The sequence below is a fragment of the Malaclemys terrapin genome, chromosome 5, assembly GCF_027887155.1.
Source record: "Malaclemys terrapin pileata isolate rMalTer1 chromosome 5, rMalTer1.hap1, whole genome shotgun sequence".
NCBI lineage: Eukaryota > Metazoa > Chordata > Testudines > Emydidae > Malaclemys > Malaclemys terrapin.
The window spans coordinates 107,207,088-107,220,507 of record NC_071509.1 but is presented as its reverse complement, the minus strand read 5'-3'; the positions used below and the strand labels follow the sequence as shown (position 1 = coordinate 107,220,507).

The following is a 13,420-nucleotide window of genomic DNA, read 5'->3' as shown; positions in this document are numbered from 1 at the left end:
GCCGCTCTAAGTTGCAGCCCTCCGGCTGAGTAAACTTTGCGGCCAAACAAATCGAGCCGCTTAGCTTCCTTTGATTTAGGCGCTGCAGCCTGCTGACCGTGGCGCTCTCTTGCGTTCACTGATGCCACCACCAGTGAACACGGTTGGGGGTGGGTATACAAGTACCCGTAGTCTTTAGACGGGACAAAGTATTTCCTTTCCACCCCTCTCGCTGGGGGTGGGATAGAGGCAGGAGTTTGCCATATCGTAGCTGCATTGGCCTGTATCGTGCGGATCAGGGGTAACGCCACCCTCGATGGGGCATCCGCTCCGAGGATATTCACGATAGGGTCCTGCACCTCCACTATCTCCTCCGCCTGCAGGTCCATATTGCGGGCCATCCTACGCAGGAGATCCTGGTGAGCCCGAAGATCTATTGGAGGTGGACCTGTGCATGATGTGCCCGCCACTGCCTCATCCGGAGAGGAAGAGGAAGATGCCTCCGGTGGTACAGGATCCAAGGGAGGGTCCTGGTCCCCCTGTTCCTGGGCCGGAGCATCACCTGTGCTTGGGTCCAGGGCGTCGGGTGACGCGGACACGGAAGCCTCCATGCCCCCTGGCGGAGGCCGAGAGATGGTGGACTCCGGGGCCCTTCTAACGGAGTGACCCGAGCGAGAGGTCGAGGGTATTGGAGCCCCTTGCTCCTGGTGGTACGCCCATGGGGTCCAAAACGACCAGTGAGATGGGCCATGAGAATGGTCCTCTGTTATCTGCTGCCAATGGCCCAAGTCCTGTTCCTCGGCTTGCCCTTGAGGGGGGTATGCCGATCTCGACAGGTCCTCCGAGGAGCGAGACACCGATCTTGATGGCCATGGCGGTGCCGAGATTGACGAAACGATTCCCGTGGGCTGCGGTGCCGCACGGTGCCGGTCCGGAGATGATCTCTCTCTACGCGGTGCCGGCGAACGGTGCCGGGACCGCGATCGGTGCCGATGACCTCGTCGGTGCCGGGAGCTGGATCTGGACCTCGACGAGGACCTGGAGTATGCCCGGTGCCGGGAGCGGCCTCTCGACGTCGAGCGTCGACCGTAGCAGTGCCGAGAACTACATCTCGACGTTGATCGGTGCCGACGATCATAGCGGTGCCGAGACGTAGAGCGGTGCCGCGACGAAGATCTTGGCCGCGAGTACGACCGGTGCCGAGGTGATATTCGGCGCCGGGACTGCGAGCGGCGTGGGGACCTGCTTCGGGATCTGGACCGGTGCCGAGGTTCCAGCCCTTGCGATGGAGGGCGCATCAAGGCAGGTTTCCCCCTCGACTGGACCGGGCGAGTCAACGGTGCCGTCGGTGCCGGTGGTTGAGGCGGTGCCGGCTCCGTGAGAGCTATCAAGTCTCTCGCCGCCGCGAAGATCTCTGGAGTCGACGGGAGGCACTGTATCACCGCCGGTCTCGGTGGAGACGCTATCTGCACCGGACTCAACGGCCTCGGCGCCGGAGTCGACAGTGCTGGAGGCACCTGTTTCCGGTGCTCCACCGGCGGACTCGGCTCTACCCCCGGCACTGGGGGAGCCGGCGTCTTCGGCACGGAGGCCCCCTTCTTATGGGCTTTTTTATGCCCCGGGGATAATGACCGGCGTCGAGGCACTTGCTGTGCTTGTGGTGCCGACGAGGTCCGGTGCCGGGGAGGCTTGTCCAACGCCACTCGCGTGGTCGGCATGGCCGGTGCCGCCGGGGCACTGCGCACCGAGGCGCTAGGTGCCGGGGCCTGACTTGTAGAGGGAGCGTCCGGACTAAGTGCCGCCTCCATCAGGAGTTGCCGGAGCCGAAAGTCCCGCTCTTTCTTGGTCCTTGGTCTGAAGGCCTTACAGATCTTGCACTTATCTGTTTGATGGGACTCTCCCAGGCACTTCAGACAGGAGTCGTGCGGGTCGCTCGTGGGCATAGGCTTAGCGCAGGAGGCGCACTGCTTGAAGCCGGGAGCGTTGGGCATGAGCCCGGGCCCGCGGCCGGGGGAGAAAGGGGGAGACGACCCCCTTAATCCCCTGAACTACTATAATAACTAGAACAACTTTTAAAACTATTTAACTATTTAACTATAAACACTAGAACTAGAACTATAACTGCGAATAACTAACTAAGCTTGGGAGAGTGGAGAACAGCTATGCCGCGCTCCACAGTTCCAACGACCGTCAGGGGCGGTAAGAAGGAACTGAGGGGGCGCCGGGTCGGCTGGGGTATATATTCAGCGCCATGAAGGCACCACTCTAGGGGGCTCCACAGCCGACCCGCCGGTGTTGCTAGGGTAGAAAATCTTCCGACGATCGTGCACGCGGCGCGCACACACCTAATGGAATGGATATGAGCAAGCACTCGAAGAAGAACTTCTGTTTCAACATAAGCACTATTCAAAGCTTGTTTAGTAGCAGCACAAGAAAAAAAATTCTGAAATGCAACAGGTTTTACATTGCCTAGCTGTTTGATCACCAGTAGAGAGCAATTATCAGACGGACAATGAGAAAACAGATACTCTTGTTAATAAAGATCCAAATTGGGGATGACTGAGTAATACATCCGCTATAAACATAGGGGCTTTGACAATTTGAGGAAACACTGGTTTAAGCAACTAGGATTTTTGGAGCATTTTAGATTGAATTATACTGCAGAGTTGCCTACATATAAATCGTCTCTGCCCTTTTTTTTTCCTGACCAAATTACAGCTGTGAAATCTGATTGTAGCCCCTTCAGAAACAGGGAGATCAATACAATTTTCTATTTTTGCAACCTCTAGCAGCTTAGTTCTGCCACTTCCTTTCTTCCTCCACATAGAAGCTTCCAAACCTCTCAATTTTATTTTCTAATCCAAACTAATATCCTAAAGGAACTTGTATCTTTATTGGAGGGCAAAAGTTTGCACTCTCAGCAGATTAGAGAAAAAGAATTCTCATTTGAGCTGAGTGGCATTACTACAGATTGATGGGATCAAGAAGCATTTCTTCAGCTGAAGAATACTGGCATGGGGCTGGAGAGTGCTGCAGACAAGAGGCTAGACAATGGTTTCCAATAATGAGGAATAATTTTGCCTTTCAAGGCCTGACAATTCCTAACATGATCAAAAATGATCCTCTGAATGGCAAGCTCTGTTTGTAGAGATCACAATTTATTCCATTTCTAGACTTCCCCCCCCCCAACTCCTAGACAAACAGGATAGCTGAAGATGAAACCTCTGTTAAAACCTAAAGACTGAAAAAAAATGCATCCTGGTCAATTCTACCTTTGCCCCAAGAAGAACTAGGTCTTGTCAACCAGCTGTCTCTAATATACTACCTCACTCTGGAAGTTTAGATTCACTGCGATCCCCAAGCAAAGAAACTTATACTAAAGTTAGTGGTGGTGGTTTAGCCTGAACTGCACAGACTTTTGGAGACTAGGAGTTAGAATTTCAGTTTATTAAGAAAAAACTGGTATGACCAGTAATAGTGATGTTACAGGAATTTCAAGTAAATTTGGTAGTTCTAAATTATTTAACTCAGGAACAAGCTAGTGTATGCTACCAACTATTTCTTGGACAAGGAGAATTCTTTGCATGGAGATGTGAATATGAGTGAATCTTAAAGGAACTATGCACTTACCTCATTTTCTATGTAGCTATTGATAAGGTCCTGCCCCAACTGTTTATACAGACTAGCCTGGATAGGTAGTTCAATACTTTTGATCTTCGCTTTAGCTTTAACAGGCTGAGCCAGATGATCTGGCTTGTCTCCTGAAGCAGTCTATGGAAAGAATTACATTCTGAGAACTATTTGATACTATGTGTAACATTTCTATTGTAGTCCAAGGTATGCGATTAAAAAGGGAGAATGCCAAACATGAAAATGCAACAGCCAAGAAAGAACTGAAAAAAAATTGATGCTGCTGCACTACTCCAGGGACACTGCTACCTTAACTTTGTATTAAGTTTATCTCTATCTGCCTTTCTGAAAGGCAGAATGAGAATAATATCTATAGTAAATTTAAAATGAGAAATGATTAAATTAATATTACTATTAATTTTTGAAACACTAGCAATGCCTTATATTGAATTTGACATAAAGATGTGAAATCAGGCAGTAAGACTACATTAAACACTACTTGAAAAGAAAATCAGTCCAAGAGTTCTTTAAATTAGTTGCAGCACAATCTCTGGTGCCTGCATTTCCATAATCCATTGTTTCAAAAAAGCCTATATCATAGCATCAATGTGAATCCCATTATTTCTTTAATGTCAACTTTAGGGAAATGTTCTCTGAAGTCTTAAACTCATACATCAAAAAAGAAATGCTGAAAAAAGTTGTCATTTTTAACTGTACCATGGCAGTACTACTAATTATAGTTTTGATACTCCTAGAATAATCCTTTGTACTTCAATTGATGAGATGTACATGGGGAAGTGTATACAGATTTACATATTTATTGGGAATACCAAGCAAAGAATGGTCACATGAAGACAGGAAAAAAAATTAATATGGGCAAATTCACAAAAGTTTCCTTTATCAATACTTGATACAAACCTTTGTTTCAGTTCCTCCATGTTGTTCACTTTCCTCATCTGCTTGGCTTGGCTGTTCTGCCTGGCTTTTGTGATTACCTTCCTCTTGGTCAACCTGCATTTTATCCTAGGAAGAGAAGGTAAGATAATTGAACACCCAACCTTGCTCAAAAGATGTTCTTCTGAGTGGAGTCAACTACTACATATTAGCATTTTGTTATAAAACACAGTGGAGTCTGTTAGTTTAAAAACAGGACAAAATCCTCATATGTAACATAATTAAAGTGACATGTTTTGATGCAGTGTTATCCTGTGTACTTAATTCAGAAAAAGATGTGAACTTTTAAAGCTAAAAAATATTCTGAAATGGTCCTTTTGAATGTGGCTTGTGACAAAGTTACAATAAGCCCGCAGTACTTACACACACTTAATTGAAAATAAGTTGGAGGCAAGGACTAGAAAAGACATTTTAAAGAACACAACACCAACATGGGTAGGAGAGGAAAAGATTCTCTATGGAACAGTCAGAACTTCATGAGATATATTGCATCACCACAAGTTTACACTTTGAAATCCAATGTAAAAATACATTTTCATTGACTTAATTTTTACTTACATATATAGTCATAGTAGGACCATTAAACTAATTTCCAGTGTTAGTGTCAAAATCTTATTGCAATACTTATTGAGCATGCTGCTATTGTCCTGTATACCGCGTCACTTGCTCCAATGAAGGGGAAGCTGCCAAGAGCTTCTGACACTAGCTGTTCTTGGCTGGGTGGACACCCATTATACCAGATCAGCACTTGTTCAAAACCAGTTTTGTGAGAAGGTGGGGTACATCATCACAGTTCAGGTCTAATTTCTTCCTGAAAGGCTCAAAGGAGGGTAACTAAACACAAAACCCCTTTGAAAAATGTTATGTCAACCAGGAGCTTAACTCCCACCTGCTTTACCACTACTATATACGATCATGCTCACTAGTTCCTGTACAGTGGAGGCTCTTTGACACTTCTCAGGTGTATGGGCAAAGCAGCAAGTAGGGCAGGCCCATGATATTAGCACTTGAAAACTAGTTTTATGTACCTACTATGAATAATTTCTTTCTAAATTTGTAAATGTCAAGATACAGTTCATGTAGCATATTAGAACTATTTTTAGACAACACTAGGAGTTGCTGGCATCATTTTTTTTAAAACGAGTATGGTGATTCCCCCCCTCTCGATTTTGTTCCCCTGTATCTTTCCTCTAAGTAACAGCCCTATGGTTAGTTCACCTGTTCTGGATTCCTAGATTCAAGTTTTAATGATGACATCACAATTACTGTGAACAGTTATTCAACACAAAGTCAGTTCAACTAGCAGCTGAACTTTTTAGTAACAAAGATTTTATATGCATCCGAAGAAGTGGGCTGTAGTCCATGAAAGCTTATGCTCTAATAAATTTGTTAGTCTCTAAGGTGCCACAAGTACTCCTGTTCTTTTTGCAGATACAGACTAACACGGCTGCTACTCTGAAAGATTTTCTTGTCATGTATATACCTTTAGTAATAAAATAGGGAACACAATGTATATTAACTAAGCAGAAATGTCTCCTATTAAATTGTCACATGCACTCAACTATTTAAACACCAGAATTAAAACAACAGCAGCACTAACATTCAGAGTTCAAACTGAAGGTTGGAGTCTCAAGTACTTTAAAATCTCAAAATGGCACAAGACAGAAATCTGCCTGATTTTAAAACCTTGTGTTTGTGGTTGTAATGCATGTAAACTTATTGAAGATTTTTCAGTTTTTAATATGAGGGAAGCGATAGCCAATGAAAGCAAAGCTATATAGCACTAATATCTAGGAAAAATGACTAATACTGTTTCTAGAATTCAAAATGCATATTTTACCTGCTAATCACATTTACTCAGTTTCCTTAAAATAAATCCTTTAAATTTTAAGTGGCAAGTTCAGTATCAGTAGATTGCTAAGTTTTCATACTGTACTTAAAGGAAAGTTACCATTTTCCATTATAATAAGATTAGAAGCAATTCCTAGTAAGTGCAAAGTGAATTACTTTTAAATTTCTCTTTAGTAACTGAAACTGACAGCAACACAAAAATGCACATGGACTAACTCAATTATTTCCCTATATGTTAATAAGATTTGTTGTGAAACTCTAGGCACCAGCATATATGCTGCAACCATTATGAGCATGAAATAATTTGCTGAACTATTGTTTAACAATATACTTTAAGCAGCAGCAGGCTACTTCGGCCAAGTTCTTAGAGTTGTCTTTTCAGAAGAGAAACCAAGTTTTCAACTTATTGTTCTTACTGTTCACACAGACTACCAAAGGCAACAGTTGGAAAGAGGGGAAGGGGGAATCTTCTCTATATTTAAGAGAAACAGCTAATTATAAGAATACTACATATATGCATCACAAACCTTATCCTCAGAGTCAAGGGTATCATCCTCAATTATGAAAGAGAATTGCTGACAAGCACCATAGTAAAAACAGAAGACAAATTAGGAAGAACAGGAATATTGTCATGGAAGAAAGCCTAGGGATAAAAGTGGTTACTTTTGTATTGAGCACAGTGTATTATTATGATGAATATTCTCCACATATAGTACATTACATGGAAATGTCAGCCATGTCTTTTTCCATTACTTTTTCCATTTTACTTATTAATAAGTGTCCTCAAAATGTGTCAAAGGCACTTTTGTACTCCTTGAGAAGTATACTGTAAGTTTAAAATATTATTAACCCATTCAAGTTATCAGAGCACAAAAGTGTCCTTATGCTTATGTAATGCAAATTGCTCTACCACTTGTTCTAACCTTCATAAAAACAAAGGTTGAATGAACTAAGCAAGAAAAACTGGAAAAATATTACCGCGGGAGGAAATATAGGTGTTTGGAAGAGAAGGCTTCTTCTAAACAAGTCCCTATCCTGAGGAGCTCACAACTGAATTCAGACAAGTTCAAATCCAAGAGGATATGAGAAAATGAAATTAGTACAAATCTTCTGGAAGACAGAAAATTAGTTTTAAGAAGAGATTTAAAGGAGTAGGCAGGCAAGGTGCTTCACTTACACAATAAGAGGCTATTTTAATAGGAGTAGCAATGTTTTGGAGACAGTGGGGGAGGTGGCAGATCAATTTGAGAAGGTGAGATGTTGAGACGAAGAAGTGGTCTCAAGTCCAGGTGAATTTATGATCAAGGAACACACCAAGATTTTACCAGCAGGGACAGAGAGTCGAGGGTAGATTTCAGAAAAGTGAAAGAAGGAAACCACCAGGATTTAGCAAAAGCCTGGATGGAAAAGAAAAGGAAGGGAACACTGAAGTTGAGTCTAACTGGGAAAAGAGTTATAAATGGTAATAAAGAGAAGTGATAGTTTTGGAGGAGAACAGGAAGTTTAATATAATGACAGGAATTGCAGGAAGTGTGCCAAAGTTGGAGAGGCAAGCTTGAATGGAAGGGAAGAGACTGAACATAGAGAGCTACATTTGGAGGGACTGCCATACAAAGCATCGATGTAAAAAGGCAGATAATGGAAACAAAAAAGGAGGATACCAAGAAAAGAAATCTGAGGGATGCCAGGAAAGAAAGGAACCAGAGATACTGGAGCAATAGCAGAACATGTCAAGCCCTGTTGCAGGAGCCAAAAGATAAAGTACAAAATGAGCAGCAGCAAAAACAGTGCACAGATTGTAATAAAGTCAGACTTCTTTGTACTTGGCTCAAAATGTTCACTTGTGACCTTGAGCAATTTCTCTGGAGAAGAGAGAGAGTGGAGACTGGATTGGAAGTCCAGGCAGTGAGAATACAGTATACTCACGAATCTTTCATATGAAGTGTCAGTGGGTAAGACAGATGAGTGGATGATGAATTTAAGTTAGCAGGACACAAGAGCATGTTTTAAGGCAGAGAGAAAGGAGCACTGTTGAAGAGGAATAGTCACAGATGGATAATAGGAGGGGCACCTCATACAGAAACAAGGAATACAGGAATGGAAAAAAAGGAGGAAAGTTCTTAATTGACTTGGTCAATATGGTCTGCGGAAATTTGCGGACAGTCACCAGGAGTTGAAAGCATAACAGTCACAGAACACAGGAATTGTTTAGCAAGCTCCTTAGGCAGAACTGAAGGAATAAATAGAATGGACAGGGGTAAATAAACTTATAGTTGAATAGCAGGAAGTCAAGTCATTATTTTCACCTGAGGTACAAGTATAAAAATAGTGAATGCAAAGCAAGAGCCACGATTGGCTATTAGTAGAGTAAGATGAGGGTAAAAAAAAAAAATAATAAAATGTGGGTAGAATTGGACATACAGGCTAGAGAGCTGGCAGAGCAGCAAGTATCAGAAGGGAGAAAAGATTAGAGGTTAAGATTAGAGGTGGCAGAAATTAAATGAGCAATAGCATGAAGAAGGAGTGGGAGAGTTCTTCCTATTGCCAGAAGACTGCATGCTGCTCTTGACATCCATTGGGGTCTCCTGGGGAGTTAGGACATGCTCTCTCAGAGCCAAGCGATAGATCCCAAGAACAAAGGCAAAAATTTGGACTAACTTAGCTAAGACTGTAGTCCTGTACATGCAGCGCTCTCTCTGTCTCTCTCTCTCTAAGGGACCACATCAGGAGCAGGAAAGAAAGGTGGTTTAAGCTTGCCCATTGCTTTACCGACAGTTACAGGTCTGCAGTTGTGCATCGTAGACGATTCAGTGTCATGCAATTGTCGTATTCTCTTCTCCCTAAAGATTAGTCTGGTGCCCTCCAGGGGTTGCATGCTTTTAAGGTTAGGACATGCTGCGGTACTGGAACTGAGATGAAGACTTGAGCTGATGTCCGTCTTATGGGGATTATGTCACTAGCTAGTATATCACAAAGATTACAATGCCAATTCCTCAGTATCAGTGATTAAGTATGGCATAAAATTGTTAAAAAAAACTAACATTTCCCCATCTTTCAGTCATGCAAGCAAGTTTGCACTTAAAAGGTTTTCATGATTAAAGTATATAAAATGAAAAAATGCAAACAAATGAAAGTTTAGTTGATTGTAGTTAAAGATGAAATATAGCGATTTTCCATTAAGATGCACAGAACCTAAACTGTTTCATAAGTAAGCTTCATTCAACAAGTACTTAATTTTATGAAGTGTTTTATAAAAGTTTGTTGGAAATCATTAAATATCTTTCCTTCAAAAGCAACATAATTGTTGCCATTCAATGCTAATATTAAAAAAAATGCTGAAAACTGTAAGCAGAAGAAAAAATTTGAGGAAAATGTAACACTTTCTATGGGTATCTGTGTGAATCATATTTTCATTTGTCTTTTACACTGTAAGCTCCTTGGGGAGTGAAAGGTATGTGTCTTGTGTAGCCCTGAACATACCATTACTGCTTACTTAAAGAGAAAGCTGCATACATGATATTAATATGGGAAAATAAATCACTCAAAAGTAGACTGGAATTAACTATGATTTAATCTTTGATTCTCTGTTCTTTTGTTGCAATTACAAGAGAAGTTTTACGTACCAGCTCATCATCTTTGCCTTGATTCTTACATGATGATCCTGTGTCCATAGGTACATCACTGTGATCTCCTTCCACATTTTGCTTCTCTATTACTGATGCATTAGCCACACTGAAGATTCCATGTACATTGACACGTACTTTAACCTTTACTTTGGAATTGTCACCGTCATACTGAGGACCAACATTCTGAATAGCGAAACGCCCTAAACAAACAAGCAGCATCTGAGGATTAATCTGGTTTTCTGGAAAGTCTAGAGGGACAGTCATTCCTCAAAAATACTCCCCAGATCCGCTTTCACTACCACGCATTTTAAAAGGCCATGAAGTATTTCTCCAAAACACAAGTATTTGTAGGTTTAGAGGGGTAACTCAGTAGCTAGAACAATGTATAATTTACCCCAGAACATTCCTTTAACAAATGCAGGAACTTCAGTCGTACAATCTCTCCTGTATATAATTAATATATACCTGTGAAGAACTCCATAGTCTATATTCTGTGAGAAGCAATGGATCTAAGGAGAAAAATGAGCACACAGGGTTGGGAATCAAGTAGTCCTCAATTTTAATCTTAGTTCTGCCACTGACTGTGGCACCTTGGAAAGTCACTTTGAAAATCTGCCTCAGCCTCCCCAACTGTAAAATGAGGATCTCTTTACATGAGGCATTGCAATAATTTGTACAGTGATATTAACATGTAAAACACTATACAGAAGTACCTTTTTCTAAGTACCCCAAACTGACAGAATTGGGCTCGGAGATCACTGGAGGTCTTATTGACAAACACATTACAATCCTGGAAGATTGGAGGAATATACTTTGTACTTCACCCCATTCTCTTAAATCTTCCTTCAGACATTTTTTTTTTAAATAATATAGTTGCCCTCAAAATGGTGGTACCATCTAACCCTTTGACAATTTTACAACTTCATTCCCCTTTCAAGAAATCAATCTGCTTGCAGGAACAGAGGGCTAAATTCCATCAAGTCTTTCTGCAAATTATTCATTCAGCTCTAATTGCAACCATTCTGCTTTGATACAGACCGTAGCTATGCCTCTTAGAGCACACTGAAATATTGCATTATGGAAATGACAAAGAAGGCTGCACTGAAGAAGTTTCAGCTAGGGCAGAATCTGGTTCAATTATGGCCATGTTACCCAGGGACACAATGCCATTTGTTCACCTGTACTGGCTTCCGACTAGTTTCAAGGTGCAAGTTGAAGTGCATTACAGTGTTTAGTGACTAGTGCCATAGGCAATAACATGGCTAAAAAAAAAAAAAAAAAAAAAAAAAAAAAAACAATAGTTACCGTGTATGTGGATATTAATTGCTTACCTTAGTTTCAGACTATACCTACACGCAACAAGAAAGTTTACCAAATGGCTGCTACTCTGGTGATAACTGACATGAAGTTTCAAATTCAGCTGCTTTAGCTATATGTGCACAGAAAAGTCTTCTGAATACATTCCCCATTCTCACTCTATCTATGAGCCGAATAAGTTTTGCTCAGTCTTTCACAAAAGTTTATATTTGATTTAAGACGACCAGGCATAGAAAATATGAGCACAAGTAAGATGAGTGAATGACAAAGAACTTTAAGGTTTCTTGTCTATAATCAGAGTTCTTTGAGATGGACTCTGCACATTTCCATTCATGGGATGTGCTGATTCCACTGTCAGAATTGCACAAACTTCTCACATCAGTGCTCATTAGAGTGTTCTCAATCCTGTCCAACACCTTCTCCTCCCTGTTCCTGAGCATTCTGAGGGCAAGGCTATGAAAGGGGGTGTGGGGTACTCTGGTCATCTCAGATCCTTCTACCCCACTTCAGGGCCAAGATGATAATTATGACTCTAAAGAAGAAGGGAAGGTGGATAGGGAGTGTAAATGTATAGTCAACCTTCAAGAACTCTGATTAAAAGGTGAGTAACCTTCATTTCTTCAAGTTGTCTCTTCCCAGTCCCACTCTTGTGATAATTTAGAAAGCAGTACTCTCATCCAAGGAAGATGGGATCCAGAATCCTAATCAAACAGCAACTGAAGGACTGCTCTATCAAAATAAATCACCTGATCAGAATGCTAACTTTAACAAACAGTGCTTCATAAAAGTGGGAACATGCCTAAGGCATCCCACTGAAGCTGCCTTTGACCTTGTGGAATGTAATCCAATTCCCACTAGGACAGGAGTAGAGAAAACTTTATAGCTTTCCTCTATACACTGCCTAACCCACTTAGACAGGGCATGCAATTACATCCCAATGCCTTTATTATTCCCCCAAAAGAAAAACAACCCTCCCCCAAGCAATTTGCTGACTTTCTAAATAGGACTAAGAAATTTAGAGAGAAAAGTAAAGCATTTTTAGCAACTAGTTTGTGAAACTTTGACATATGGGAAAAGGATACTGGCAGATTACTTAACTGGCTGAGACAGAAATCAGTTATCACCTTAGCCAAAAAATGGAGTATCACTTTGTCCTTATGGAAAACTGAAGGCAGATCAGCCACGAGTTTGCTTACTCTTCTAGCAGGCATTATAGCTATAACAAATGCTATTTTGACTGACAGGTGAAACAACAAACTTCACTCAGAGCCCTCCCAATTTAAGTTGGTTATGAACCCTTGAGGGTGTTGGAGCTTTAACTAGTAAACAGATGGTACCCTTTAGGCAACTTCATACATCTCTTTAGTATGTCATGAGTAAATAGTCTTCTCAATTAGACTGTGATAAGCAGATATGGCTACTAAGTGAATTTTAACAGATAAAGAGGAACATAACCGGAGATGAAGTAGGGAGTGCACTGCTACTAGATCAGCGGATCTCAAACTGTGGGTCGGGACCCCAAAGTGGGTCGCAGCCCCCTTTGAATGGGGTCGCCAGGATTGGCTTAGATTTGCTGAGGTCCAGGGCTGAAGCCCAAGCCCCACTGCCCAGGGCCAAAGCCAAAGCTCAAGGGCTTCAGCCCTGGACAGCGGGGCTCAGGTTGCAGAAGCTGAAGCCCTTGAGCTTTGGCCCCCCTCCCCAGAGCGGTGAGGCTTGCGCTTTGCCACCCCTGCCACCTAGGGCAGAGGGACTCGGGCAGGCTCAGGCTTCGGTCCCCCCTCCTGGGGTTGTGGAGTAATTTTTGTTGTCAGAAGGGGGTCACGGTGCAATGAAGTTTGAGAACCCCTGACCTAGACCAAATATAAGGCAAATCCCAAACAGAGATAAGCCCTCAAAGTAACGAGTGCATCAGTTTTTTGGATGGCAGTTTAGACTTCTCTGTGCCATCAGCATCTCTGTGGTAATGGCCCAGGCTCACCACTTGCATCCACAGTCAAAGCTATAGTTTCCATCTCTCCAAAGGGGGTGTATCAACCTTTTTCTATGAACACAGACCAGTTGAT

General features: G+C 42.3%; 1 protein-coding gene across 2 annotated transcripts in view; it reads right to left on the bottom strand.

Moving 5' to 3' along the window:
- HSPA4L (heat shock protein family A (Hsp70) member 4 like) overlaps positions 1-13,420 on the bottom strand; it is a 60,760-nt gene that overhangs the window by 16,709 nt on the left and 30,631 nt on the right. Inside the window, exons 12-15 of one of the 2 annotated variants that reach the window (XM_054028996.1) lie at positions 10,038-10,240; positions 6,942-6,989; positions 4,528-4,632; positions 3,610-3,750 (exon numbers count right to left, since the gene is read on the bottom strand). In XM_054028996.1, the coding sequence (XP_053884971.1) occupies positions 3,610-3,750; positions 4,528-4,632; positions 6,942-6,989; positions 10,038-10,240 (497 nt within the window). The remainder of the gene's footprint in view (positions 1-3,609; positions 3,751-4,527; positions 4,633-6,941; positions 6,990-10,037; positions 10,241-13,420) is intronic. The other variant, XM_054028997.1, reaches the window with a different exon arrangement.